Source organism: Crocodylus porosus, unplaced genomic scaffold (assembly GCF_001723895.1).
Source record: "Crocodylus porosus isolate Cpor-Errol unplaced genomic scaffold, CroPor_comp1, whole genome shotgun sequence".
NCBI lineage: Eukaryota > Metazoa > Chordata > Crocodylia > Crocodylidae > Crocodylus > Crocodylus porosus.
Window position 1 is genome coordinate 19,632,463 of NW_017728917.1, and position 27,991 is coordinate 19,660,453.

A 27,991-nucleotide genomic window follows, 5' to 3' on the forward strand; every position below is an offset into this window, starting at 1 on the left:
CTACCCCATGTGCAGGCTCAGGCCTGCCTGTGGGAACACCCTTACCTTCTGCCCATCAGGGCCCCGGGCTCCTGGGAAGCCTGTGGAGCCCTTCTCGCCCTGCTGCCCCTTGACACCCTGTGGGGCAAAAGAAGAGGTTACACTGCCTGGCATGAGAAAAGTGCCCCCTGTTCCCCTGTACCCGCAGGGGCATGGATCTGCAGTGTCCCAGGGGAAGGAAGAGGTATCAGCCACTGTACCACTGTGTGACAACTGGGGCTGGGTGGGACAGGGAATACCAAGCTATCCCTGGAGCTGTTCCTGCACAGTCCCACACTGGGCCATGGCCCAGCAATGCCCCAGTGCTGGCTGCAGCTCCAGGCCCTGAAGCTCCCACAGATACAGGTCTAAAGCCGCTGCCCCACACCAATTCCTCTCCCCTGCCGAGGGCTCACATACCTTCTCGCCTGGGAGGCCCTGGTCCCCTTTGTTGCCTTTATCTCCCTCGTTCCCCTTCAGGCCCCGATCTCCCTGGAGTGGGGAAGAGCAGAGGAAGAAGAAGTCAGACCCCCACAGGGGCAAGGATTTGACATGCAAGGAAGACTCAGATGGGAAGAGGTCTTGGGCAGAACCTGGCTGTAGCTAAAGGGAGACGGCTGAGGAGGCCTGTGCGGGAAGATCTGCACAGGTCATGCAGGGCTAGAACCACCAGCACAAGTCTCCCTGCTGGGGTAAATCCTCCCCTCAAAGGGAAGGACATGGCTCTGGGAAGAGCCTATACCCACTCCGGCCCTGGGGAATGGGAATCCATCTGGGCTGGGGCACTCACCGGTTCGCCCTTGTTGCCACGGGCCCCCGCTGGTCCCTCAATGACAACGGTGTCACCCTGCACAGGGAAAGACAATGCAGTGAGAGATCAGCATGTACCTTCTCCAAGCCCTGCCACACTGCAGCTCCCAACCCCACCAGCTTAACAGCATCACGTGCTGCTGCCCACACAGCTGTCTGCTGTCTATTGTGGCCAGTTCCCCAGTGTCCACTGTGTGGTGGACCTCACTGCAGCACAGGAGGGGCCACAGACCCTGCCAACATGGCTGTGAGAGTGTGGGGGCTACTGTCAACTGACTGGGCTGCTCCAGGGCCAGGAAGAGGTCATGGTGGGCAAGACTCAATACTGACAATTGGCACTGGGGGTAGACAGGCGGTAGCAGCAATGGGGGCACAGCAACAGATGAATGAGGCACTCACCTTATCTCCCTTTAATCCCATTGGTCCCACGTCTCCCTGTGGGGGAAGGCAGTACAGTGAAAGACCTACCTCATGTGGGGTGGGGGGGAGTCCCATCTCAGCCAGGACCCACCCGGGCACCACAGCCCCATGCTGACACTCCTCCCCAACTGCCTTAGGGCAGGGAGGCAAGGAGCCAGACTCCACCAGGCAGGAGGGGATGAGGGTCTCTGGAAGGAGACCCCCAGACTGGGCTTGAGGACGGTGTTCAGGATGGGCTGACTATCTGAACGAGAGGCTTGGAGAAAAGCTGAGCTGGAGGGAGAGCTTAGGCTTCCCTGGAGACAGCCCATGTCCCAGTGGGTGGCAGGGAGACATCCAGGGGCAGCTCCCTGCCTGCCCAACTCCAGCCCTGGCCTCTGCTGGGATGCACCAGGCAAACAAGGGCTCCCACAGTCGCCAGACAGTGGGAGCGGACTGAGGGGACCTCCCCATCCCCAGCTGCCCCTTCCTTCCCCCCCAGCACTGTCCTTACTTTGTCACCTCGCTCCCCTCGGTTCCCAGGCAGCCCCTAAGGAGAAAAGAGAAGGGGAGTTACAGTGCCTGCCTGGGACATGAGCAGAGCAGAGCCCCAGCAGGAGGGGCAGGCAACAGGTGGGAGGGGGGTGCATTTACCGCAGGCCCACGATCGCCCTCCAGCCCTGGGCGCCCATCTTCACCCTGCGAAAAGGAAGATGACAATGAGACAGAGCTGGGAAGTGGGGGCAAGGCAGGGAGGCATGCTCCCTGTGCAGGAAGAGGGGAGAGACGCAGAGCTCAGGGCAGGAACCCGAGCCTGAGGAGGTCCTGGGCATGGAAAGCCTCCTGGGTAGTCAGCACAGGGCTTGTCTCAGACCCAGGCACAGAGTGGGCCCCAGGGGCTCCCTGTTCCACAGGCCACACTTGAGAGGAGCCATGTTACAGCCCAGAGCCAGGCTGTGCAGACTTCCCAGAGCTACAATGCTGTCCCTGGGAGCTGCCTCATGGCAATACTGGGTGCTGGCCAAGGTGGGGTGAGCAGGGTCTGAGTGATGGTGTGAGGGAGGGGAGATACGCACCCGAGGCCCTGGGTCTCCTCGCTCGCCTCTGGCTCCTGGCAGTCCTGTCCCCACATCTCCCTGTCACACAGGAAGGGAGAGAGAAAGGCCCATCTGTGACCCTGCAGCTAGTGGCAGCCTGCTTGCAGTGGCTTGAAGCAAATGCCCTGCTGCGGTTGCCCCGCTCCACAAGCTGCCCATGCGCTCCATCCCAGCTGCCCCACACCTCTGAGCCTGGGCCCCAGCCACAGCCCCTGCCACAGATCTCCTGACATCACAGTGCCCAGGGAGAGGTGTGCTCCCTCTCTGCACTGCTCCCCTGAAGCTGCCCAGGGAGGATCCACCAGCCACCTGCTCCTTGCCTGCAGGGCTCTGTGTCTTTGCTGACCCTTGCTGTCGGCTGGGCATGTGGCAGGACAGGCACTTGCTTGTCCCTCTCGGCCTCCACAGCCGCGTTCCACTGTCACCCACCACCCCCATGCTCTCAAACACCAGCTCCTGCAGAGATGGCAGCTGCACAGGAAGGAGGGCAGTCAACAGGCCTTGGCAGGGAGGTCCAAGACACCCCAGAGAAGGTGGCAATAAGAAGCCTCTGCCATCACCTGCTGCATCAGCAGGGCAATCCCAGGTGCTCCCCACAAGTCTGGCTCCTTGGGGAGATGGGGGTTCATCCCAAGAACCCACTCCAAGACTCCCACCCAGCCCACCCAGAGCAGCAGAAGCTAGATGCAGTAACAGGTGTAACCAGAGCCTACCTTGTCCCCCTTCAGTCCTGAGATGCCTGGGGTCCCCTGAAAGGAAAGAGAGGCAGATCAGTGCCTTCCATAGCTCCTAGAGTCTGCTCCACCAGAGGCAGCACAGTAATGAGGCAGCTCACAGCCACCCTTTGTGACCCCCTCACACACCTTTCCACCCCTCTGGCCCTGGGTGGCAGCAGTGGCACAGTGGGGCTAGCTGATGGAGAGGCCTTCAGCTGAAGGGGAGCTGTTTGTCCACACACGCCCAGTGAAGCAGCTCAGAAATGCCCATAGGGACTTGCTAGCCCTGCCTTGAGTCTGGAGCAAAGCATGGACTCCAGTCCCCAGGGACGCTGGGGCGAACGAGAGATTTCTCTGTCCAGCAGCCACACCAGTAGCCCACCTGCCCTCACCACAGTCACAGCCACTTTGAGTCAGGTCCATGGTCCACACTCATGTAGGCCTCTCAGTTCTGGCAAAGCCTTCTGGGTGTGTCTGAGTCTCAAAAAGGCTCCCCGTTGGCTCAGTCCCCCACAACCCTGGGGTGAGCTAAGATTTTCCAGGGGCAGCTAGACTAATCCTGCAGATACTCACAGCATCCCTCTCCCCCAGGATCCCCTACCCTCCGAGACACATAAGGAGGTGGGGAGTTAGGGAAGGCAGTGGCTGTGCTGTATGAAAGCCAGGTGCCATCCTCCTCCCTCCTCCTCCTCCTACCAGGCTGCAGCCAAACCCAGCCCCTGTGTTGGGTGGCATCAGACATCTGGTACTCACAGCTAGCCCTGGGGGTCCTGGGGGACCTGATGGTCCAGCGGTGCCATCTCTTCCAGGAAAGCCAATCAAACCCTTGAAAAAAGCACCAGTCATCAGTAGAGGCCCTGGCATTGTGGAGTCACTGCTTCACTACAAGTCAAGGCCTGGGGCTGCCCTGGCACTGAAGGGAGCCTGGAGAAGGCCCCACTCAGCAGAGGCCAAGCCTGGGCACCAGGGCAGCTCTCCTTCACTGAGATCCCAAGGACAGGGCCCACAAGCAGGCCACCCAAAGAAAGCAGCTCCAGGGCTGCTGCTGCTGCAGCACTGAGTAGGGTTGCAGGCAGGGAGACTCCTGGGTCCCACCAGCATGGAGAGGAGAATCCAGCTCAGTTAGGGCAGGTGCTGCCATGTTGGAGTCACACGGCCAGCAAGCAGGGTAGAGGAATGAGTAGGGGAAACACACTGAGTCCTTTGAGGGGGCACTGCTGGGTGCCCTGACAGTCCAGGATGGGAGCTGGCAGAAGGCATCAAGACAGGGGAGGGCCAAAGAAGTCCTATCCAGTCTTTACCACTTCTTCTTCCCATGAGCCTTGGGGCTCCAGGGTTGCAGGGGCCCTACTGGCCAGAGTCAAGGAGCCCAGAAACATCTAACAGACTCCAGGGACACTGTGCAAGCTGCCTTTGTACCACACATGGTAGGGCCAAGCCTAGGGCAGCTGCTGGGTCCCTGCTGTCACACTGCTGACTGACCCTGGCCCTGCCACCAAAGGGGGGGGGTCCCCACAGCCTGAGCTGGGGCCCCTTGTTTTGGCAAGGGTTGGGGGAAGAGGGGGAGAGCTGTCACTGTATGAGCAAGTCATACGAGGACAGGCTGAAAGATTTGAAACTGTTAAGCCTGAAGAAAAGACAACTCAGCGGGGACTCGGTGGCAGCCTATGAGTATATAAGGGGTGCACAGAAGGGCCTGTGGGAGCATCTGTTCACTAAGGCCCCCCAGGAGAAGACAAGAAACGATGGGCATAAACTGACTGAAAAGTGCTTCAGACAGAACATACGGAAAAACTTCTTTGCAAGTTGAGTGCCAAGGGTCTGGAACAGGCTCCCCCCAGGGATGGCACCTTCACCCACCCTGGCAAACTTCAAAAAATATCTGCACACACATCTTCCTGGAGTCATCTGATCCCAGCAGTCTTTTCTGTCCAAGTGCAGGGGGGCTGGACCCAATGATCTTGTAAGGTCCCTTCCAGCCCCTAACAATTATGAATCTGAATCTATGAAACTCAAGGCCTAGGCCTGGCACATTGCTTACCCTCTCTCCTGGAGCTCCTGGGGGCCCTGGCTGTCCATTTTCTCCCCTCAGGCCAGGCTGGCCTGGGGTCCCTGCAATGCCTGGTGAGCCCTGGGGTCCTGGTGGGCCTGGCAAACCAGTGTCCCCCTGGCATGGAGACAAGAAGGCAGAGCTGCTGAGCCTGGTGCTGGGGGAGGACTCATGCAGCTGGCTCTGGACCACTAAGGATGGAACAGAGGGCCAGGGCCAGGGCCAGTGTCCCCATCAGGAGACTGGGGGTTTGGTGGGAAGAGGGAGGCCTGGGGGAGTGAGTGGGGGGAGTAGCGGTGGACTGGCCAAGCACCAAAAGCAGGGGAAGGGGCTTGGGCTTGGGCAGGGAGGGCAGGGTGAAGGCTGAGACAGGGGAGGGAAAGCCTGATGCCTGCCCCCTGTGCAGTACCAAGGGATCATGAGCTCTCCCTGGCTGGGGGTCTCCGGGGGGTGTCATCTTCCAAGCAAGTGCTTTGGAAAGGTGGATCAGTGCCAGGAACCCAGCAGCACAGCAGGGAGACAAGCACAGGGAAGGGAAGAGGCCAGCCAGGGGCAGCATCAGGACCAGAACCCAGGTGTCCGGATTCCTTGTCTTGCCTTGCGGCTCTGTAAGCACTGTCTGTGCAAAACCCGGGCTAGCAAAGCTCCCAAAGAGGTTACCTTCAAGCCAGGAGGCCCGTCCTGCCCAGGGGGTCCCTGCAGGCCGATCCCAGGCAAACCCTGAATGGGGCATGGGAAAGAGAAATGGTAGGTTGTGAGCACACTGAGCAGGTGGCCCTGGGTATGTGGGAGTGAGGAGGGGCTGACAATGGCCCCCAGGGAGTGAGGTGGTAGGAATAGGCCAGCTACCAGCAGGGCAATGCCCATGTCACAAGCCATGCCAGCTCTGCAGGTGCTGCTCCTTGCTGGCAGCCTGACTGAATGGGCCCTGGAGAAGGGGTTCCCTGGATGTCCCTCCAGGGCCAGGGACACTGGCAGTGTCATTTCCACAGCCCCAAGTGCCAGGTTTAAGCAGGGCCTTGCCTGGCCTCTTCAAACTGGCCGGTCACACCGGCTGGTCATGGTGGGCTCTGGGTGCCCATGCTCCAGCTCGGGAGGACTGGGGGACACGCACCTTCTCCCCTTTGACTCCATGCGATCCTTTGGCTCCCTGTTAACATACAAACATGAAAAATACAGTGAGACCAATGCTGTACATTTGTACACACGTGTGTCAACACATGGGCTTGAAGGCACCTGTATGCAGCGTGGGGCTGAGCAGGAAATGGGGAAGGACACCACCTGCCTCCAATCCTGGCCTCTGCTATCCCCATCTCTGGCCAAATCCCTGCCCTCCTTCTGCATGGTACTTACATCTTCCCCAGGGTCTCCAGGCTCCCCTGCTCTTCCAGGCTCCCCCTGATGGAAGAGAAGAGAGACAGAGACTCACCTATGGGAAATGGACTGAGCCAGATACTCGTGGGAGACAGTGAGCAGAGAAGAGGCCCCTGGAGGGGCAGGGCTGTTCCTCACCGTATCACCCCGGGGGCCAGGTAAGCCTCGATCACCCTTGGGACCCTGTGGAAGAGAGTTCAGAGTGGTTATTGGGGCAGGGGCTGGAGGAACAGGAGGGGGAAGGTACGGGAAAGATTCACTTACAGGTTTTCCCAGCAGGGCCCCATCCATCTGCCCAGGCTCACCCTAGAGAGAAACACACAAGGGTCAGCACTTGCGGCAACCCCACTGCGCCCCCAGAGTGCAGGTTGCCCGGCACCCCTACAATGTGAGCCCTGGGCTTCCCACCCTCCTCCCACCCATGGCTGCCTCCAGAGCTCCCTGGCCAGATTTCAGGTAACACCTGAACACAGGGGCAGCAGAGCACTAGGTCTCCAGCCTACCAGGTGTGGGCTGGTGAGGGGTTGGCTTGTTCCAGGCTGCTGAAGCCCCCCTGACTTTTTGGCCTCTCTTAGCCACTCACAATATTATTATTGCACCTGCAGGGCCAGAGGGGCAACAGAACACAGAAGCCCTGGTTCTTTGTCCTCCTATCCCCCCTAAAGCTTCCCATGCTGATTTCTATAAGGTAAGCCCCCAGTAGGCCTCTTACCTTCTCACCCTTCATCCCAGGAAGCCCGACAGTGGCCTAGAGACAGGGGAAATATGGATGTTTAACAGTAGTGGTGCTGGGGAGTGCTCTCTCACCATGGGGCATGAAGCAGAACACAAAACCTTCCTGCTTCACCAATGCTTAGGCACAAGGATGGTAACACCCCCGCCATATCAGCAAGGTGACCACAACAGCTGAGCCCTGGGGCTATTCCTACCACTTCCAGGCCTGAAGCTGGAAGCTTACATTGAACCAAGGCCCCTGGTGCCCTTTCCCTAAGGGACTTGTATTAAGGATTCCTGCAGCAGGAAAGAATGAAATGACCTCCCAGCCTCACAGCCCACCACTAAAACATCCCCACCACAGGCTGGGAGCAGGGCAGGCCCCTGGCTCCACCTGCCCCAAAGCTGGGCTCAAGAGGTGGGCATGGGAGGCAGGGGCATGTGGGGAACGTCTGCTCCAAAGCCATGGGTGGGGGGCTGGCTTGGCCCCACTCCATCTCGCAGGGCTGGGTCTTGCATGTCTTACTGCCACGGGCTGCAGGGAGCTGGTACCATGCCACTGCAGGCTCCAAAAATAAGATGGGGAGACCATATCTCACTCACCTGCCCTGGGGGCCCAGCGTTGCCTGGCTCTCCTTTGGGTCCAGCAGGGCCTGGTGGTCCTGGGACGCCCTGGCATACAATCCACATAACCATTAGCCTTGACCTGAGGAAGGTGGGATGGGTGCTGCCCTGCCCCACCTTCCCACCCCCTGCCCCCACACCACCCCCTCTGCTCCACTGCCACCACATCAGCTCCCCGTGTGGGGAGCGGGTATGACATCAGAGGTTAATCCCATGGGAGAGCTGACTTCAGTTGTCTGCACTCTCCTACCCATCCAATCCTGGTAGTCCTCCCATGTGCCAGGCTGCACTGGCAAAGCTACACAGCCCCAGATTACCAGCCAGGCTGTTGGCACTGTGTCTCTGTAGCCTGCAGCACAGGGCCCTCCTGTCTCCTCCAGCTGGAGCCGGCCTCACCGAGGCAGGAGACTGCCCCGAGAGTCCAGAGCCAGGGCACGGGGGGGTGAGACCCAGTGTAATGGGATGCAGCATTTCCAACCTGTGCAGTCACTTGAGAACCCAAGTGATGGGAACAGCTTGAGCCTGGCTGCCACGGCCCTTCCCACTGGAGTGTCTGGTACCCAAGGAGCCTGTCCTGCCAGCCCCCTCCAGACACGTACCATTTTTCCTGGCAGCCCTGCCTCTCCCTCCTTCCCTGGTACACCATCTCTGCCTGGCACGCCGGGCTTTCCACTCTCCCCCTAGGGAACAGGAAGGACACTACTGAAGCAACTGGGGCCAGCAGAGCAGACATTTCACACCAGAGCTGGCCCCTCTTCTGGGTTTCCATGACCCTGAGAATGGAAATGAGAGCTTCATCCACAGATGGGACAAGGGGGTGCCAGGGCCTCGCCTGCTCTGCCAGCAGGGCCTGGTATGTGGAGACTGAGAGCCAGGATGGCAATGGTGGGACACAGGGAGGGCCAGCAGCCAAGCCATGCCCATGGGGAAGGGACCATGCCAAACTCACCACTTGTCCTGGCAGTCCTGGCATGCCCTGTGGTCCCTATTGAACAAACACATGCAGGAATCAAACAGAGAAGGAGGAACAGAAACCACCGTCCTGGGGTGCAGCATGGAGATGACTCCTGCTCCACACCTACTACCTACCACGAGGCCAGGGGGCCCTGGTGGGCCTGGGAGGCCGACATTGCCCTGGGGACCAGGCAAGCCCTGCAACAGAAGGAATGTACATCAGAGAGCTGTGGGAGCTGCCCCCTCAGGACAGCAGGGAACAGTACCCACGGAGCCCAAAAGGAAGGGCCCTGTCATGGCAGGACTGTACCCCTTAGAGAGGTCCATGCCTGCCTGAGACCGAGCTAGGGTCAGAGCAAGTAGAACAGACTGCTGATGGAAGCTGTGGTCTCTCCATCACTGGAGGTGTTCAAGAACATGCTGGACAGCCACTGGTTGGGGATGGTCTAGGCACAGCTTTGTCTGTTCTACTATGGGTGTTTCCCAGGCTCCTGGGCTTTTCTGGGTGCCTCCTCCTTCCCTTTCTGCTACATGCATTAGGGTGTTTTTTAAACCTTCCTCAGAGGCATTGGGTGTTGGTTACAGCCAAGGCTGGGGATCTTGACTGGGATGTGTCACGTTCCTGTTGGGACTCGGGACTGGGAGTCAGAAGTTCCTGCCTAGAGGGTCTTGTCCCTCTGTTCAGGGTCTAACCAATCACCATATTTGGGGTTAGGAAGGATCTTTACCCTATGGCCAGATTAGTACAGATAGTGAGGGCTTTACCTTCCTTTGTGGCAGGGGCGTGGACCTTTACCTAGGATCTCTTAACTGTGTATTAACAACCTTTTACAGTAGCAGAACATTGCCTGCCATGGTCCCCCTGCTTTACCTGTGGCAATTTAGGGTGTTATGTCTTGCATTGCATCAGGGTTGATGGTAGTTTTACTAGGAAGTTAGATTATGGATTTGTACAGGATGGTTGGGATAGGACTGCTCTTGCCTCAGGCTGGGGTTGGACTAGATGGCTGTTGGTCCCTTCCAGCCTGACTTCTTTAGGATGCTATGAAGTTGGGCTGGGACGGCTTAGCTACTCACCCGGATGCTGGCACCAGGCTCACCCACATCTCCCTGCAAACAGAAACTTTGGCATTAGGATACCCCACCCCTGGCAGAGATAACACTCCAAGGCCCAGAGCTGAGGGTAGGCCCCAGGATTGGTCACACCAGCTGTGGGCAGCTCAGAGGGACATCAGCAGAGATGGGCCTGCCGGCATCAGCTCCAGCAGCATGCAGCCTATGGCCTACTCCTGGACCTCTCGGGGCTCCAGGATGATGAGAGGTACGTGCCCTTCTGGCAGGTCCCTAAAGCTTTGCTGCAATGTAGGAAAGCTGGTTGGATTTGGGAGCTGGGCATGATAGGGTTCACTGGGGCACTGGTCTTGGGGAAGTCCTTGCCCTGCAGGAGAAGTCCAGTAGCCGCACAGGGCGATGCCAGTTCTCTGGAACCAAAGCTCTCACCAGCTTCCGTGAGACCTGGAGGCTGTGGCACCACTTGAACATTGCCATGTGGGCTCAAGGGCATGGCACCCATGGCCTGCTTGGAACCAGAGCCCCTGGAGCCACCCACCCACTGGAAGCACCTCTTCAGCACGCGAACTGGGCAGGGGGCAGGTGCGTGCCTGCACGGACACACACACACATGCACGCACGCACACGCACGCACGCACGCACACACACACACACACACACACACACACACACAGAGTGCTGACACCTCATACCCTCCATGGCCTGGGGGCAGTGTAACCTTCTGCCTGGAGCTGGCAGCTCTGTAGCGGGGTGAACACAGAGTCCACAGGGCTGCACCTCACCCATGTGTACCCTGTGTGGAACCTGGTAGCCCCCCAGGGAGGTGAAAGCCATGCTCTGATAGCCAGTGACAGTGCTTGCTTGGGCCAACCCAGCCCCTCAGAGATGACCTGAGTTCAGTATGGGTAAGTGGACTCCAGGCAGAGGTTTTAGCCCCCAAGTGGACTGAACACCTGGCATAGGACATACCTTTATTCCAGGTGGGCCCTGAGCACCTGACAGCCCAGCGGGGCCCTGCAAGGAATGAGGGGCAATTACCTCCTGGGACAGCCAGCCCCAATGTTCAGGAACAGCATGCACACAGTGATCAGCAGCCTCTCGTCTGCTTTGCTGTGTGGGAACTCCCAACCCACCTGCACCCTGGTTAGCAGGTTGGGCTTGGCACTGCCCAGCCCTGACCTTGCCAGTATTGTGGAAGGCTGCAGCATCAGCCATGCAGGGAACACAGAGTGGAGACACCCACCCTTCCTGGCTCATATAGAAGGTGGACGTCCCAATACCCCTTCCTGATGTGATCCCTGTGGCAGGGTAGGTGTCTGGGCACCCCCCAAACAGTCCCCCTCCCATCATTACAGCTGCCAATTCAATACATGCACTGAATTTAGGCGCTGCCATTCTCAGCACTCAGTGCAGGAAGTGACATGTACTTACAGGGGGGCCTGGTGGCCCAGGGTCTCCCTGGCTGCCCTGCAGGAAAGGAGAGAGACAGTTAGTGCTGGGTACAGAACCCTGGGGCAGGGGGAGCTGATCACTTCCTGCCTTGCAGGGCTCAGATGGGCCAACAGGGCTCTGGGCTTTCTTCAGATTGAGAGCTTGAGAAGGGGGCAGTGGCTGAACTGGCCCCAGCATTTTACCTGCCATGAGAGCCCCTGCGCTGCCCCATAGCCAACTCTCCCCCCCCTCAGAAGGGGGCTGACAGAGTTACACTCATGCTGCCCATGTGATGAGTGGGGCCAGCCCAGCTGGGCCCGGGGGCTCCCCACCACCAGACACAGGCCGCCTGCTGCTTCTCAGATTCTGCAGCACGAGTGCAGCAGGGATGCTAGGGCACTGTTTGGGAAATGGCAGAGAGGGGTGCAGGGAGCTGGTTGGTAAATCCGTTATTCTGGACCCTTCTCTGCAGCACCCACCAAGGCTCTCAGGGCACCTGGAGTGTGCAGTTACACCAGGGAGGTGCAGTGGTGTCACAAACCCCAGACAGGAACACTGAGGCCCAGAAGTGGGCAGGAGACTTTCCTGACTCCGAACCAGCACCAGACCCTGCATCTCCTAGGTCATAGGCTCTGCTCTACCTCCGAGGGAATGGATCTGCCTCCCCACACCAAACTCCCAAAGCAAACAGCTCCAGCTAGGAAAACCACAGGAGGGGGGCACACTGGCTGCCATGCAGGGGTGGGAGGACAACACCTACCGGTCGGCCCAGGACTCCGGGGAAGCCGGGCAAACCCTGCAAAGAGGCAATTCAGAGCCAGGGGATTAGCGCTCCCAAAGCAGCCCCAGCCCCAGCCCCAGGCCAGGCCTGGTCTCCTGCGAACACACCACCAAGGCAGAGCTGCACAAGATAGAGAGAGCTTGGGAAGGCACCACAGACCATGCCCAGAACCAAGGCTGCTGCGGAGGTTACTTACAGCTGGGCCAGGTGGCCCCCTAAAGCCCTGCGGGCCCTGGATGGGAGGGAAGGACACAAAATGGCAACAGCATGAGTGGGAAGCACAATTTGGCAAGGGGCATGAGGGAGAGGGGTATGGTGGCCCTGGGGCAGAGGGCCTGCTGCCTAGGGGACATCTTCCAGGGCAGTGCAGGCACCTGGGTGCCTGGGGATGCAGCAGAAAGCCTTGTGCCCGCTCCAGCCCATGTGGCATGGAAGACACAGACGGAGCATGCAAAACACGAGGACCTGGTCTCGGGCTCCCTGGTCTCTGTCTGGCTGCTCCATTGGAATCGCAGCCTGTCCCCCTGTGGTGCCAAAGGACACCTCATCACCCTGTGGCCAGGGTGACTCTGAGCTTGCCCAAATTGAGGAGTCTGAGGAAGGGGCTGTGTTAGGTTCCTGGGCACCTCACAGAAGCTGCCATCTCCTGGGGAACAGGGATCTTGGCTGGGTCTGATGATGCAGAGATGCTGGTTCTGGACTGCACCCCAAACAAACCGAGCTGCCTCCCATCTGGTATTGGCCAGGCACCTGGTTTTCAGAGTCCTCCCTCTCGCCCCACCCCTCCCATCTGGCACTCGCCCCCATACTTACCGGCTTCCCTTCTGGTCCCGCCAGGCCTCGTTCTCCTGGAAGGCCCTGCAGCAGATGAGGCAATGAGCACACAGTCCACTGCTCCTCAGCACCACGGAGGGCTGCACACAGTGGCTGCTAATCCAGCCCCCCTGGGCTTGGCCAGCCTTGGCTCCTGACCCACCATCTGGCTCATCCCAGTGGTACTCACCGGGCTGCCATCCCGGCCTTTCTCACCAGCCTCTCCCCTCTCTCCCTTCTGCCCAGGGTCACCCTGAAAATCAGAAGTGCAGCACATCATGTACAGCAACAAGTCACAGTGAGCCACCCTGCTGAGCCCCTGCCACAGCTTACCCTGGAGGCCCTCTTTCTAGGGCTTCTCTGATACTCTGGGGAGACAGCAGGGCTCTAGGTCTCTGAAAAGGGGGTGTCTGAGCATCCCTAATGCCTGGCACACACACGCGCATGCACACACGTGCACCCCCCACCACACACTGTGTTTATGTGAGGGCCCTACAGTACAAGGCAGCCTTCTCCAGCTGTGAGGTCTGTGGGAACAGCTGGCTTGAAGGTCTTGGGCCTGAGATGCCCTGCCTGTACACAGTTTCTCCCATGCACTAGCACCCACCTGCCCCAGAGGGACTCACTCAGGGAACACGAGGGTGTCCATGCCCATCTTGGGCATCCAAGGTGCCACCCAGCCCATGGCCTGTGGGCACCAATGCGGTCAAGAGGAAGGACAGCAAAGAGAGGGTGAGACGAAGGTGAGAGAGTCAGGTGTGCCAGGAAGGAGATGCCCGTGAGGGAGACGCAGCCAGAAGAGAAGGCACCAGCAGACTTACTATACTCAGACCTTATCTCCTTTGGGTCCCCGCTCGCCGTCCACACCGGGCTCACCCTGCACAGGGAACAGCAGTCAACAGGGGGAAGCCTGGCTCAGCTCCTCACTCCTTAGCTCCCAGCCTATGTCTAACCCATGGGCACCTTCCCGGGGCTCCAGCTCCTCTCACCCTCTGGTACTTGTGAGTCCCAGCTCATACCCCAACCCCACCGCCGGCAGGGGCAGGGCTGCTGTCTGCACAGCCTCAGCCTCAGCCTCAGCCTCAGCCTCAGCCTCAGCCTGCTGTTACTCCTCTAGTAACAGAGGAAGTGATGGGTTGGCTCCAGGGGTGATGTGCACCTGTTTCCATGCTGGATGCCCTGGTTTGGGACAGGTCCAAGCCCTACAGCTCTGACACAACCCACGAGAAGAGAAATTCCATTGCTGCTGCCCTGAAGCCCTTCTGGGGACTCCAAACCACCCAGCAACACCCCAGGAGCTCAGCAGAGGCTGTGCTGCCACCAAGAGGGGGTCAGGAGGGCCAAATGTCCCTGCCAGACAGCAGGTTCTACATGCAGGCTCCTGTGGGAAAGGCTGCTGATGCAGGACCTCATCCCACTTGGCTGGATGGCAGCAGCATGGCCCTCCTGGCACCATGCTGCAGCTCTTGGGTGAACCTAGAGGGAAGGGAGAGCTATTCTCTCTACTTCCTGCCATGCCTGGGATCTATTTCAAGACCTGGCAGCCCTGACTGGGACAGCTGTAACATGTGGGCACAAAGTAGACTCTCCTTGGTACTAACCCTGGTTCCCTTGGGTCCGGCGGGTCCACGGTCCCCTGGAAAGCCTGAGAGACTGCCATCTGTTATATCCACCTGGAGGTAAGAGCACAGTGAGAAGGGGCAGCCATAGCTGCCAGTGCCCCAGCTCCCCCACATCCGGAGCTCTCCCAGGGAGTCTGCTTCCCTAGCAGGGGCTTGCCCACTCTCTGATGCCCCAGCAGGGCTCTTGCTCAACTACAGGAATTGCCACACAGGCCAGGCTGGCAGGTCACCAAGTCCAGTGGTCAGACCCAGCTTCTTTAGAGGAAAGAGCATGATAGGCTCATAAGAGGTCACTTATAACCCAGAGACACAGTTATGACTCAGAAGCTGCCCAGAGAGTCAGTTCAGCCCCAGGCCTGGGGTGGGGAGGGGTTGGCAGGTACCTTGGAGGCAACAGCACGCACTCTTCCATCATGCTCTGTGCCAGACCTAACCCCAAGGGACTCAGGACAGGTCCCTGAAGGTAACACCCAGAAATTGGAAGCTGGTGGCACAGACAGGTTCAGGGAATAGGGATGTCACCCATGACCCTGAAGATGTGTATTGATCCTGTCAGACAGGTCTGAGGGCAAAGCCAATCCTGCCAGATCCCAGGGACGGGAGTGGTGCTGGCACCTGCTATCCCAGAGGGCAGGACACAGTGCAATGTGTCCTGGGACACAACTGTTTCCCAGTTTCGGCAGCCAGTGGCCTTGTGGCTACTAGCAGTGGCTTCCCCTGGTACCTGTCTGAGCTACCAGCAGCACAAGGCCCGATGGGAACACAGGGCCACAAAACATGAAGAGGACCAATGGCTCGAGGGAATTGAAGGGCAATAACATTGAATCACAGGGGATCACCTTCACTGGCTCTGTCCCTGCCGGCCCTTCCTCCCCCAGCCCAGTCCCAATGGGCACAGCTGTCCAGATCTAAGCATCTGCTGGAGTGAGGCTAGCGGTGTGATAGGTGGCCACAGGGTGCTCACTTTCCCAGGTACACAGTACATGGTCTTTCAGCTGTCATCCCACCAGCCCAGGGAGCCCGGGTCTCAGATTCCTAGGTGATGGCTCAGAGCCAAACACAGTGCCCACAACAGGTCCCCAATTCCTTCCTGGTCCCTGCAGCCAGCCAGGGAGTAGCCAGGCTAGGGAGAATCACTCACCTTGGGCCCTGGGGGCCCGGGAGGACCCGGCTGGCCATCTCTGCCCTGGCAAAGAGACAAACAGGTCAAGAGGCAGAGAGAGGAAAGCTCCCGAGGGCACAGAGAGGAAGCCAGTCCCAGGGGATGAAGAGCCACAGGGCCTGAGCCCAGAAGCAGGCAGCCCTGGGACACCAGCCCACAGCGGGGAGAACTGGGAGGGCAGGAGACTGTCCTCCAGACACCTCCCAGGGCTCCAGACCCCAGAGACCTTCCTTTTTGCAGTCACAGCTGCCCTTGCAGGACAGCTGCAGCCTGTTCTACTCCCAGACCCCACATGAAGCCCCGAGACCTGTCCAGCTAGAGATGGGCACTGCCAGCACCCCTAGAAAAACCTTTCCCACTACTGGACATACCAGCTCCCAGGGCTCTGGCCACAGGGTGAGGGCTGGGGCTCTCACTGGGAGCCATCAGCCTTCAATACTCAGCAATGCATCCTGAGTTCAGGACACCATGCATCTGTCCTGGGGCTGAAGGACTACAGCCCTAAGGCTAGATGTCACCATCACTGAATGTCACAGGTAAGAACCTGAGCACACACACACGGCCACCCCCACCAGGTCACGGCATATTTGCAAGCCACAGGGATGGCAGAGGGCACCAGCCTCACTCACCTGCTCGCCTCGCTCGCCCCTCTCGCCCTGCAAAGCAAAGGTGGTGGTGGGTCAGTGCAGCCAACTCCAGATTGTGGCTCTGCTCCCAGGTCCCCAGGAGGCAGGCACAGCAAGGCTGGCACTTTGAGTCCCACCCAGACAGGGCCCATGCAGAGTCTGCCAGGCAGCTGAGGTCCTCCCCTGGCAGAGATGGGGGGAACTGGGAGCCTGCTCACTGAGACCATCTACTCCCAATGCCAGCCTCAGCAGAAAGGCTCTACTCCCTGTGCTGCCACCATGCACACAGCAGTAATAATCGCCCACAGAAGCCAGGGCTCACAAAACCAGCAGTGCCTCAGGGAGAGGCAGGCTCCTCAGCAGGCCCCCAGCCCCTCCTGGACAGCAGAGACCTTCACAGGCCCTGCAGTGAGATTGCCGCTCCAACCCTCTCCCCCACCTTCCTGGCTTTGCTCACCTTCTCGCCAGGCCTGCCAGCCTCCCCGAGCTCCCCGGCCCGGCCAGGCACCCCAGGGATTCCAGGCTTGCCAGGCTCCCCGGGCTGGCCAGGAGGCCCCTCTGGACCTCGATCTCCGACGGCACGTCCCACGGGGCCTTGGGGACCGGGGGGACCCTGGTCTCCTCTGTCCCCCTTGGGGCCTCTCTCTCCAGGGAAGCCCCTCATGCCCTGCAGAAAACAGCACAGTTCAACTGGCTCTGATACCAGGTCCACCACTCACAGTGCTAGCTGCCCCTGCCCTGCCAGAAGCTGCCTTTTCCTGGCAGGCTCTCGCTGCAGCGATGGGAAGCTCAGGCCTTGGGGCTGGCTGGTTAGCACTGCAGTTACACATGTGTTGTGAGCCACATGTCAGCCTGAAAGTGCAGAGACAGGCTTCCTTCATAGGCTGCCCCAAGCAATGGGCTTCAGCCCAGGACTGGATGGACCCCCGCAAGAGGCACGGACAGTTCAGTCTCTGTGGCTAGTGAGCCATGGAGTCACTGCCCATTACTAGGGAGGCAATGGAGCCTGCCATTCCCTAACACTGGAAGGGTCACTTTCTGGGCTTTGCTGGTTGCCGCAGGGGGCTGGGGAATAGCATTCTCCCCTCCCACTCCCCCACCGCTGCATGTCATGGTGCTTTTAAGCCTTCCTCACGGGCAATGGGTATTGGCTGCAGCCAAAGACGGGGACTGACTGGGGTGTGCTGGTGCTCCTGCTGGGACCCAAACCCAGATATTCCTGGCTAGAGGGTCTTGCCTCTCTGCTCAGGGCCAGACCAATTGCCATATTTAGGGTAAGGAAGACATTTTACTCCATGGTCAGATTAGTACAGACTATGGGGGTTTTGCCTTCCTCTGCAGTGGGGAGCATGGCCCTCTACCTGGGATCTCCTGAGCGTATACTGGCAACCTTTACAGAAGCAGGACATTGGCTGCCATGGTCCCACTGCTACCTGTGGCTACCTATGATAGGCCTACCCGTGGCAGGTTAGGGGGTTCTGTATTGTGTTATGTCAGGGTTGACTGTGTTGTTTTGCTAAAAGGTTAGACGATGGATTTGTATGGGATGGTTTGGATGGGGCTGATCCTGCCTCAGGCAGGGGTTGGACTAGACCTCTGGAGGTCTCTTCCAGCTCTGCTTCTCTGGGATTCAATCATCTGAGCAGCACAGACAGGCCCTTCATAAAGAGGCATCTTATCTGGGCCCTGTCACAAAGCCCTTCGGTTCCAGGGGAGGGTTACACGTGGAGAGGAAACCAGGAGAGCCCAGTATGGGCCGTGGCCCTGGCACAGATGTGCAGGAGAAGGGAAGGCATCTGCACAGGAGAGGCATGACAGAGACCCCCCACTATGTGCAGGAAGAACCACAGTGCCTGTTAGTCCAAAGGCTTGCTGGGATTTCAGGAACCTCCATCTAGGTGTGATGGAGTCAAACAGCCCTGAAGAGAGGGTGCCAAGAGGTCAGCAGCTCCTCTCCCATGGAAGAACCTGAGCCATAATTTGTTTGGACACCAAGCAGTTCCACCTCTGGGGCTGGCCATGACCTGAGGTGGAGCCAGTTTCAGAGCTACCCGAGGAGGCCGGTGGGATTTTCCCAGCTGATTCTCCCAGGGGACTCTTGGTTGATGAACACCTCACCCTCTCCCTCCCCTCTGCAGCCTTAGTGCCTGCAGGCTTCTCCCACTCTCACCTCTTTCCCTGGGGGTCCCGTATCACCTGCATCCCCTTTATCACCCTTGTGGCCTCTTCGTGGCTCCTGGAAAGATGGGATCAAACCGCTACTCCCATCATAGGTTCCCAGGATCTCTCGGAGTAAGGAAAGCTTTGGAAAGAGAGAAGGAGTGTATCCTCTTGTCACACGTGCACATGGGAGACATGGAGCATGGAACAAGCAGCTGGGTTATAGCAGGGTTGGCAGGGTGTGCTGGCACTGCTGGGAGCCCATGGATTACTCCTGACAACCTTCAGGGAAGATGTCACTCCATAGGCACAGCCTACCCCTGCCATACACCTATCCACAATGGCACTGCTGGGAGCCAGGGCCACCTGCCAGAGCCTCTGGCTTTCCTCATCACTGCCACGTGACTGCCGCTCCTTCAACCCCTGCCCAGTGTACTGGGCAGGCACCAGCACCATGCCCCACCGTGCCTGATGGCTCTGGCTTCCTCTCAGGCAGCCATCTCCCTGGGCCTTGGCCTCCAACAAGAGCCATCAGCACCTGGTCCCTCTCTGTCCATCCCAGCCTGGGCTCACTGATCACCAATGGTCAGAGGGACAGGCCCCTACTTCCCCCAAAGTGGGTGCCCTATTTGAGATGCCTCCTGGCTGTTGCTTTGCTTTTTACCTTAATCCCATAGGTCTCCAGGGCCCGTTCCACACTCTAGAAAAGGGAAGGAAAGAATGAGAGTAACATGGAGGCAGAAAGCAGGAGGCTCCCACTCCCTCTGTGGGTCATGATTCCAGGGATCAACCCCCTGTCTTCCCCAAGGACAAAGCTGGAAAGATGAGCAGACACCCAGGTCACCCTGGGAGAAGGGGGTCAGTGGCTCTCCCTCTTTGACAAGTGTGGGACACCAAGGAACAAGTGTCCCCATCAAGGAACTCACCAGTGTTGACCCAGGGTCACCCCGTGGTCCAGGAGTCCCAGGATTCCCCTATGGCCAGGGAAAGAAGGAAAGTAAGGCCAAATGAAAACAGTAATGCTCAGTGTTGGCAGCACCAGGGTGGAGGGAGCTGCCCTGGATAAGCTACAGCCAGAGCAGAGTGACTGGGTGAATATGGGGTGTGTGGAGCAGACAGACTTGTGTCCCCTGGGAGCAGAAGACCTCACTCCATGGTCAGCTGTGTGAGGCTGGAGAGTCACCCAGACCGAGGCTTACCCTCACCCCACCACGGCCACTTAACACAGTTCAAGACAGGATCCACATTCTGCCACGACAGCCTGCTCAACACCTCATTCAGCACCATGGGAGCACCGTACTGAACTACACAGTGGGAGCAATTGTCCAGGAGGATGGTGTTGGCAGGTCACAGCCAGGCCCCCTCCCCATACCATAGCTGCTTCCCAGGGTCCCCACTTCCACGGTGCTGCAGGCTTTTGTATTACAAGACCTGTGTCCCAAAGTCATCCAAGTAGCAGGTTGTGCAGCCCAGTGGGAGCAGCTACCGGTGCTCTCAGGGGCTTCTTTGGGTTCTGGCAGTACCAACACACAGCACTGCACAGGGCTGTGCTTGTCCAGGCTGGTCTTGCTGCATCCACAAGCAGTAATTCCTAGCAGCAGGCCCCCGCCAGCTACATGCTGAAAGGGGTCTCCAGCACACACAATACTATTCTGCTGCAAGGGGAGGCTTGGCAAACACTGTCCCCCGCCCAGGGAATGCCTGGCATGGGAAGGTCCATATAGGGGGCAGAAGGGAAGTGAGAGGAGTCTGTTGTCTTCAGTTTGTGAGGTGGCTGCTCCAGAGGTTCTGGCTCCCTGTCCCAGCTTATGGGCTCCCCACTCTGTGCCCTGAAAGCAGCAGTACCACAGGCTGGGGCAGACTTGATGAAGCTGGCACCACTGGGCACTCACTGGTTCTCCACTGGGTCCACGGTCCCCGCGGTCCCCCTGAAACAGAGCAAGAGAAATCAGGGTCCCTGCCACCCCAGGGATGGGAACGTGGGGTGTCACACAGGATTCTTTGCAACTCCCATGGAAGAGATAAGACCAAGAGGATGTAGCCTGGTGGAGCCTTGGGGAAGGTCAGATACCCGCATCCTCTCCTTGGACAGCAGAGGTGACCCTGTGACCCAGTGCTCTGCCCTTCGCTGGCCCTATGTCAGAGATCTCTGCTGCTTCAAAGATTCCCTGAGGTCTGGGCCAGGCATGAACCAGAGCTGGGACTTGCCCAGAGCCCCCACTGTCCTGAGGCATCTCAGAGAACAGCATCTGGGGCTGAACATCACAAAGATCCACACCCCTTCCCACACCAACCCACCACTCTCCACTGAGGCCCCCAAAGGGGCTCTTTTGCTAGGCCTTGCTCCTCCACAGGAAACTTCCCAGAAGACATGAGGCCAAACAGGCATGTGGGAAGCCAGGCACGGGGTCTGTACCAGCCAACTCTGACCCTTGAGGGCCTGGCAGCGGGTACTCTCTGGGAGGCCATTCCCACCCCATCCGACAGTTCAGATGGACTGCCAGGGAGCCAGGAGCAGCCATTGTCCTGAGGCTGGGTCTTTAGCAGCCAGAATCACCACTGCCTTGCAACACCAGGGTGTGTGGCAAAAAGACACTTACCTTCGGTCCTATAGGCCCAGGGTGGCCCGGTGTGCCCTGAAAGGTATACAAGAGCCCCAGTCAAACCCTGGAGCTGGTTTGCAGGACTGAGCATGGCTTACCTGCAGCCAGAAAGACTTGTGGACAGCCCAGAGCTGGAGAGAGGAGGATGTTGAGGGCCCACAGCTCATGGGCCCATGCAGAGGGGAGTGAATGCCAGGACTGAGAGGAGGGACCAGCCCAGGCTGGGATTTCCCCTGCCCCTAGGTCTGCCCCCTCCAGCACATGCGATCCCACAGTGAGGAGTCCACTGGGCAGGACAGTGATGAGGTAGGGATAGGACAGCACAGTCACACTCTGTAGGGTTAGAGAAGGGCCCCCAGTCTCTGTGGCCTGGATGTGAGAATTCCCTCTGCTACCTAGATCTGCAGGCTCAGGGACCTGCCGTTGACAGGCCTGTTTCCCAGTTCAGCCATGCAAAAGGCAGCTGGTGGCTCACACAGGGACAGAGAGCCAGGATGCCTGGGTTCTGTTCAGAGTAGATTCTCCTTTCCAGGAGCTGCAACTCCCATCTATAACAGCTCTGGTCCCATCTGTCCCACACAGGTCCCCTGAACGCCTGGGCCTCTGGCTTGTGCTGTTGAGAGGGTTTGCCTGGGGTTAGGTACCTGGCCTGGGGATCCAACATGCCCTGGTATGCCAGGGAGGCCAGGTGGTCCTGGGGGGCCGGGTGCCCCACTGCCTCCTCGATCACCCTTGGTGCCCTCATGACCCTGCCAACAGAGAACAGAAGTATCACTGCCTGACGCTGACCCCAGCAGGGCTCATGACTGCTGATAGTCACATGGCTGGCAAAAGGGTGACCATGCCCAGGGCTGTCAGGGAAAGGCACCAGCCTTTCTGCCCCAGCCACTGCCCACTGAAGGTGAAGGCAGCACCTGGGAGCAGTAAAGTCAGAGGGCCACCAGTGTCTGTCCCACAACCCCCACCCCCAGGCTGCAGCTTATGAACCAGATCTAAAGCCCTTCTCATCTCAGGTCTGAGCTAGGTAGAGCAACAGGCCTCCACATGCATACACTCCTGTGAAACAGTGTGAAAGCCTGTGGATGCAACCACGACCCCTGCCAGCTGGCAAAGGGCATGGGCCACTATGCATAAGAGGGCAACAACACAACAGACAGTGGGTGGTAACACGGCAAGATGTGCAGAGCTGGAAGAGCACAGCCACATCCTCACTGCTCTTGGGCCTGCAACTGGCTCCAGACCAGTGGTATACCTGACTGCAATGAGCAACAATGAAAAAGGGCCATTAATCATATGTATTCAGGACAAGGGAGTATAATGGGCAACTCTGGGAGGCCCTGCACCAAGCATGGAGGGGGTAGGTGGAGTTCACAACTGAGCCAAGCCTGACCCAGCTGGGAGGGAGGGCAGGGAATGGAGAGCACTTACATCTCTGCCAGGAGCACCAGCTTCTCCCTTGTCCCCCTAGTCAGGAAAAGTCAAGAGAAAGCAGCTTAGGAACACTTGAAAACAATACAGCCAGGTGCTGCCAGCAGGGCCCCAGCCCACCTCACAAATCCTGACCAGCCTGGTATTTGCATCACAGAGTCTGGCTTCCACCATGCTGCACTGGAGCCAGCCCAAAGTCCAAGGGGGCAGGAGGGAGCACCAGACCCTAAACTTGCACTCTTGCCTACAACATTGGCACCAGGGAAGTAGTTGTTCAAAGGAGAAAGAGCCCTCCCCACCCGAGAGGGACACACATGATACGACAGGCCTGGCGGAGGCTGGGGGCATCTGTCCCCCCCAGGGACCCCACGTGCTGGACCATGCCCATATCTGCCCGGGGAAGAAGGTCCCCATGTTCATTACCTTCCTTCCATCTTCTCCTGGGGTCCCGTCTTCTCCCTGGAGGACAAGAAGCAGCAGTCAAAGCTCTGTACCACATAGGCTACAGGCAGAGGCAGGGGAGGTCCCAGCTCAGACACCCACAGCGGGGCATCACACTGCTTCCTGGAGGAACCTCACGCTTCCACCTAGGCCTGGTGCAAGAGAAGCTGGGGCCAGTCAGGACCAAGCCAGGTGGAAGTGAGGGGGCTGGCTGGAGCTCAGGGCAGCAGGAGGAAGGCCTGTCCGTGCCCCAGTCTGCATCTCCCTTCTCCTGTGGGGCTGGGTCCATTACTCACATTCTTCCCATTCAGACCAGGTTTTCCATCATCTCCAGATTTCCCCTAGAGGAAAACGCAAACTGTCAGCTGAGCCAGGGGCCTTCCAGATACCCTGGGAAGCAGCAGGGAACCTCTCTGAGGAATATGGCTGGCACAGTGCCAGGGGATTGGTGCACCACATAAGGAACAATTGGCACAGAGCCAGAGGATTGGACAATTTGGAATGGGAAAATTACAAAAGTGACAGACAAACAAAGGAACACGTGTGTTTTGTGTTGCCGCCCTGGGGAGACAGGAGCAACCTTGGAATTCTTGTTTGAACAATGAGGAATACAGAAGCTAACATCCCACACACCCAGCAGAGGATCTGAGGCCAGTATCACTGAAGATTGCTGGTGTAATGTCTAAAGGAACCACTTGCCAGGTTGTAGTATAAGGAGGAAGCTTGTAATAAAGCATAGGGGTTACTGTTAAAGTTCACTTGATACCAAATCAGATGAGGGGCCGTGTCAATCCTTGGGGGTCTCTGGCAAAAAGAATCCTCGTAGTAACAGCAGGAGTGGGGAGGGAGGAAGCAAGGGTGGGAAGGAGCAGCAGCTTCATGGCCAAGCCCCTGGTGAGGAGCAAGGCAGAGAGGAAGTGACCTGGGAGCCTCCCAGGGTGGAAGCACAGCTCAAGGGGGTGGGAAACCCACTCAGTCTACTTACAGGCAGGCCTGGTGGTCCAGTGGGGCCAAGAGCTCCTGGAGGGCCCTGCTCCCCCCGCAGGCCAGGCAGCCCCTACAGGGAGAATACAACAGATGACAGGCAGGTCATGGAACAAGGCAGCTCCCCCAGCCCCTCCTGGACAGGAGACAGTGGCTGCACAGAGAAGGGAGAAGAGAAGAAGTGGCCCTACCGGGCCAGCAATGCCCACAGGGTGAGTGGTGAAGGGAGGCAAGGGAGAAGGAGCTGGGGTCTCTGCAGGGCAGGGATCTCCACCACACACTCAGGAGTTCACCACACAGCAAAGCACCAGGGGAAGTACCTGGGACTAGAGGAAACCCCAGTCTGATCAGGAGAGGGCCAAAGCTGTACCCTGGTGAGCCCTGTGCCTACAGGCAGATTTGGGGGGAGGGAGGGAGTCCTATAGGAAAGGCAGGAGTGTTTGAGCCATGTGTACCCCAGCACCCTGCAGCTCTAGAGTACTTACATCTCGGCCAGGATCCCCCTGCTTGCCAGGGTCACCCTAGAAGAACAGAGAAGAATGAGGTGCTGATCAGCGAGGCGAGGCTCAGCCTGGAGTCTGAGGCACAAATGCTCCTGTCTGCAGGCTCCAGACAGGCCTGGCACATTTCAAGGACCTAACAGCAGCAAGAGACAAGCTCCAACCTGGCTCAGGCTACCTGATGGGCTCTATGGTAGCTGACACCACAGGCACTGATAGTCCCTGCAGCATCATGCCACTAGCACAGCCAGCACTGAGAGGGACCCTTGGCCAAAAGCAGGTGGGAGAGTCCCAGAAACCAAGATACCCCCATCCTCAGGGTTGGCTGCAGGGGCACCAGCAGGATTAGGAATTGCTCCATAGGACAATGCGTTCTCCCTCTTCCTGCAGCATCCCTCACAGTGGGGGCAGCAGCTCCTGGAGTGTTCTGGGCACCTGCTGGCCTTGCTACTGGGGCATATCACACTACTGGGTGTACATGTGCCTCATGGGACCTGGCTGTCTCTGGCAGTGGCTTTGCCTGTGGGGGATGCCAAGGGGCAGCCTTGCTGTGGAGAAATACCCAGGCCAGGCCACACTTACCCTCAGCCCCGTGGGGCCCATCTGCCCAGGTTTGCCATCCAACCCATTCCGGCCATCCAGCCCTGGGGGGCCTCGCTCTCCCTGCAAGAGAGCAGAAAGGGAAGGCTTTACACTGAGGCCTTCCCTGTTCCCCTTGAGAGCCCTGGCTGGGGACCCCCAAAGCCCAGCACAGGATCTAGTGGAGTATGGGCATCAGTGACCAGGCTGGAGGAACAACAGGGGTATGTCAAGGTGGCAGGAGCCTGGGCCACACCCTCCCAATGCAACCCCTGCCTGGCCCCTTGTCAGCCCACCTCCTCCTCCTGGTCCAGCCGGCCCCAGGCAGTGGGGCCCCTGAGACTGGTTGGGAATGTGTCTGCTCACCTCTGAGCTGCTTCCAGAGGCCACATTTGCCTGGGACTCAGCTTGGAACAGACAAGACAACTGGGTCTCCAGGAGCGAGGACACCGCCCCTGCCCCTCCCCCTGCTCTGACTCCTTGGCCACTGCACAGCCCTGCCCAGTCTCTGGCCCCTCCACAGCCTGCTCTCCTCACTACCCAAATGCCAACCCACTCCCCACCTTGACCCAGGCACTCTTCTCCCTCCACGCTACCCCCAGTCCAAGCTGGTGCCCTGTGCTCTGACCCCCCCATACGTCATCCTGGTCTCCAGACACCTCCTCTCCCAGGCTTGGGGGCTCTTCTCCAGCCACAGTAGGGCAGACCAGTTCCTGGCACTCCAGCTGCATGCCTGTCCACCCCTCCCTTCCTCCCCCTCAGTAGGCATGAGACCTGCCTGCTCTGTGTCCTCCAGCCAGGCTCTGATACTGAACCAAGCTGTATCCCCCCACCCTGACATGGGGCTGGGCCATGGCAGAGCTCCCTGCAGTGCACCAAAGGGGTTCTCTTACCTTCTCCCCCGTGGGGCCTCTGTCTCCAGGGTCGCCCTGTAGTGAAGGTAGCACAAGTCAAGGGGTCTGGAGTCTGGGGAGGGGGCTGCAGGTGGGCACCAAGCAACAGGAATGGGTACTCACCCGCGTGCCGGGGAGACCTCGAGGGCCTTCAATTCCCTGCAGAAAGAGAGAGAGATGGTTGTGCTGGGAGGATGGGAGGAGAGCAGGCCAGTGCCCGCCTTCCCCTGACATACATGCTCCATGCCCCCTACATGCTCACTGCCTCTAATAGCCCCACCCCAGATTCAACCTCCTTCCCCTGCCCTGCACCTGGCCCCCTGCCTGCTCCCACCATGACCCCCCCCACGTGCACTCCACCCCCAGGCACCCCAACTCCCTGAGAGACCCAACCCCAGCATCCTCCCCAAGTTTACTGCACCCACAGAGGTCCAGTCCCCAGAGCAGTCACCCCTGCCCTTATCACAAGCTGTCTGCTCCCTTGACACACCCAGTCCTTCCTGTCCCCTCCTGTACAATCCCATCCCTCCAGACTCCCATGCCCCACCTCCGACCAGCACTTGGCAGGCTGGGGTTTCAGGCAAAAGGCCCTTCAGTTCCCCAGACAGCTGCAGGGTGGCCAGTACCTACCCTCTCTCCAGGCAGGCCAGGTGGGCCAGGCAACCCAGCCTCGCCCTTCGCACCTTTCATCCCATCCTCTCCAGGATCCCCAGGGTCTCCCTGCAAGGGAAACAGCCAGTCAGAGTAGCTCCCATAAGGGACCACAGCTGCTCAGGGCATCCATCCAAGTCGACCTGTGCCTCTGCTCCCCTGGTAGCAGCCCCTTGGAGCAGGGGTGGGGCCTGTCCTGCAGCCTACTCCTGCCATGCCACCTGGGGAACCCAGCTAGGCAGGGAGGGTGAGTAGCGCTGTTTGTCTCTGCTGCACAACAATGCTCCATGAGGCACAGTCCCAAGCACAGAGCAGGCAGAGCAGGGGCCAGGGCCAGGGCCAGAGCCAGCTGGAGCCCGGGGGTTCTTCACTGGGCTGTCCCCCCATTCCCACCCCAACCCAGCTCACTGCCACATTACCTTCTCGCCTTTCTCCCCGATGCCCCCTGGCACTCCTGAATCAACCTGCAGAGCACAAAGAGAGGTCAGGCACTACAGGGCCTAGGGCACCAAGCCAACACAGCCAGGGAAGGGACAGAGAAATGGTGAGCTTACAACTCGTCCTGGGGGACCTGGTGGCCCCTGCAAAGGAGAAAAGGTACAGGGTCAGTAGAGGCCTCTGTTGTACCCACAACCCAGTGCACACAGGCAGGAATGCAGCCACATCCCACATGGCGTGTGAGAGGGGACAGGCCCCAGCACAAGCTCCACAGGGCACAGACCCACCCCCAGTGCATGACACCAGAGCTGTGGGGCAGCCAGCAAGCTGGGGCACAGCAGGGTGCCCGAGCTCCACAGCTCTGATGCACAAAGGTGCATGTGTCCCAGGGGATGGCCCTAGAGCCAACCTGGGGGCTCAGAGAGGGCCACTCATCCAGGCGCCCTGCACTGACTTTGCCCCTGCACCTCCCCTGCCCAGCCACACCTGACTCTGTGCAGTGACCAGAGGCTAGAGACTGTCTGAGGAGCTGGCACTGAGCACACACACCCCAGCAGCTGGGAGCACCAGGCAGTGCCCACAGCCCAAGGAAACTTCTGATGGAAGGGAAATACTGACAGTCCTAGCCTCCACAGCTCAAGTCTTCTGCAGGGGCCAGCAACCATGGGAGGCAGGCTGGTGTCAGCTGGTCACCACGTGGTTCAGAGTACCTCTGCCCCTGCGTCCATGGGGCAAGGGTATGATGGACCCAGAGTCAACACGACTCTTCTCAGACGCTTCAAGAAGCACAAGCCAGGCCCAAGCTTGAGTACCCAGATTTCCATGCCTTGTGAGCCACAGCAGTGCCCATGTACCCTGGCCCCTGGGGTGGAGAGTGAGGGCTGTAGCAGAGCCCCCAGGAGAAGGGGCTGTCCCAGTCCAAGCACCACATGCTCCCACCAGATAAAGCAGCACAGATGGTCACAGCTACTCACTGGGTCCCCACGGTCACCCTTGTTCCCTGGTGCTCCAGGACTGCCCTGCAAGAAGAGAAAGGATGTGGTGAGGAGGGG

At 59.0% G+C, this 27,991-nt stretch overlaps 1 protein-coding gene across 1 annotated transcript in view; it reads right to left on the minus strand.

The window, feature by feature from the left end:
• Nucleotides 1-27,991, minus strand: part of COL7A1 (collagen type VII alpha 1 chain) — an 80,284-nt gene that overhangs the window by 13,324 nt on the left and 38,969 nt on the right. The window contains exons 56-104 of the mRNA XM_019536858.1: nucleotides 27,914-27,958; nucleotides 27,056-27,082; nucleotides 26,921-26,965; nucleotides 26,481-26,570; nucleotides 25,974-26,009; nucleotides 25,851-25,886; nucleotides 24,961-25,041; nucleotides 24,364-24,399; nucleotides 23,880-23,951; nucleotides 23,191-23,235; nucleotides 22,877-22,912; nucleotides 22,454-22,489; nucleotides 21,670-21,774; nucleotides 21,023-21,058; nucleotides 20,315-20,350; nucleotides 19,349-19,396; nucleotides 19,087-19,122; nucleotides 18,433-18,564; nucleotides 16,720-16,929; nucleotides 16,266-16,292; nucleotides 15,616-15,660; nucleotides 14,454-14,525; nucleotides 13,685-13,729; nucleotides 13,043-13,105; nucleotides 12,853-12,897; nucleotides 12,019-12,054; nucleotides 11,259-11,294; nucleotides 10,797-10,841; nucleotides 9,834-9,866; nucleotides 8,892-8,954; nucleotides 8,752-8,787; nucleotides 8,402-8,482; nucleotides 7,782-7,850; nucleotides 7,177-7,212; nucleotides 6,729-6,770; nucleotides 6,603-6,647; nucleotides 6,444-6,488; nucleotides 6,205-6,240; nucleotides 5,751-5,810; nucleotides 5,082-5,207; nucleotides 3,794-3,865; nucleotides 3,038-3,073; nucleotides 2,304-2,363; nucleotides 1,882-1,926; nucleotides 1,742-1,777; nucleotides 1,228-1,263; nucleotides 809-865; nucleotides 439-510; nucleotides 46-117 (exon numbers count right to left, since the gene is read on the minus strand). Coding sequence (XP_019392403.1) covers nucleotides 46-117; nucleotides 439-510; nucleotides 809-865; nucleotides 1,228-1,263; nucleotides 1,742-1,777; nucleotides 1,882-1,926; nucleotides 2,304-2,363; nucleotides 3,038-3,073; nucleotides 3,794-3,865; nucleotides 5,082-5,207; nucleotides 5,751-5,810; nucleotides 6,205-6,240; nucleotides 6,444-6,488; nucleotides 6,603-6,647; nucleotides 6,729-6,770; nucleotides 7,177-7,212; nucleotides 7,782-7,850; nucleotides 8,402-8,482; nucleotides 8,752-8,787; nucleotides 8,892-8,954; nucleotides 9,834-9,866; nucleotides 10,797-10,841; nucleotides 11,259-11,294; nucleotides 12,019-12,054; nucleotides 12,853-12,897; nucleotides 13,043-13,105; nucleotides 13,685-13,729; nucleotides 14,454-14,525; nucleotides 15,616-15,660; nucleotides 16,266-16,292; nucleotides 16,720-16,929; nucleotides 18,433-18,564; nucleotides 19,087-19,122; nucleotides 19,349-19,396; nucleotides 20,315-20,350; nucleotides 21,023-21,058; nucleotides 21,670-21,774; nucleotides 22,454-22,489; nucleotides 22,877-22,912; nucleotides 23,191-23,235; nucleotides 23,880-23,951; nucleotides 24,364-24,399; nucleotides 24,961-25,041; nucleotides 25,851-25,886; nucleotides 25,974-26,009; nucleotides 26,481-26,570; nucleotides 26,921-26,965; nucleotides 27,056-27,082; nucleotides 27,914-27,958 — 2,760 coding nt within the window. The remainder of the gene's footprint in view (nucleotides 1-45; nucleotides 118-438; nucleotides 511-808; nucleotides 866-1,227; nucleotides 1,264-1,741; nucleotides 1,778-1,881; nucleotides 1,927-2,303; nucleotides 2,364-3,037; nucleotides 3,074-3,793; nucleotides 3,866-5,081; nucleotides 5,208-5,750; nucleotides 5,811-6,204; nucleotides 6,241-6,443; nucleotides 6,489-6,602; nucleotides 6,648-6,728; nucleotides 6,771-7,176; nucleotides 7,213-7,781; nucleotides 7,851-8,401; nucleotides 8,483-8,751; nucleotides 8,788-8,891; nucleotides 8,955-9,833; nucleotides 9,867-10,796; nucleotides 10,842-11,258; nucleotides 11,295-12,018; nucleotides 12,055-12,852; nucleotides 12,898-13,042; nucleotides 13,106-13,684; nucleotides 13,730-14,453; nucleotides 14,526-15,615; nucleotides 15,661-16,265; nucleotides 16,293-16,719; nucleotides 16,930-18,432; nucleotides 18,565-19,086; nucleotides 19,123-19,348; nucleotides 19,397-20,314; nucleotides 20,351-21,022; nucleotides 21,059-21,669; nucleotides 21,775-22,453; nucleotides 22,490-22,876; nucleotides 22,913-23,190; nucleotides 23,236-23,879; nucleotides 23,952-24,363; nucleotides 24,400-24,960; nucleotides 25,042-25,850; nucleotides 25,887-25,973; nucleotides 26,010-26,480; nucleotides 26,571-26,920; nucleotides 26,966-27,055; nucleotides 27,083-27,913; nucleotides 27,959-27,991) is intronic.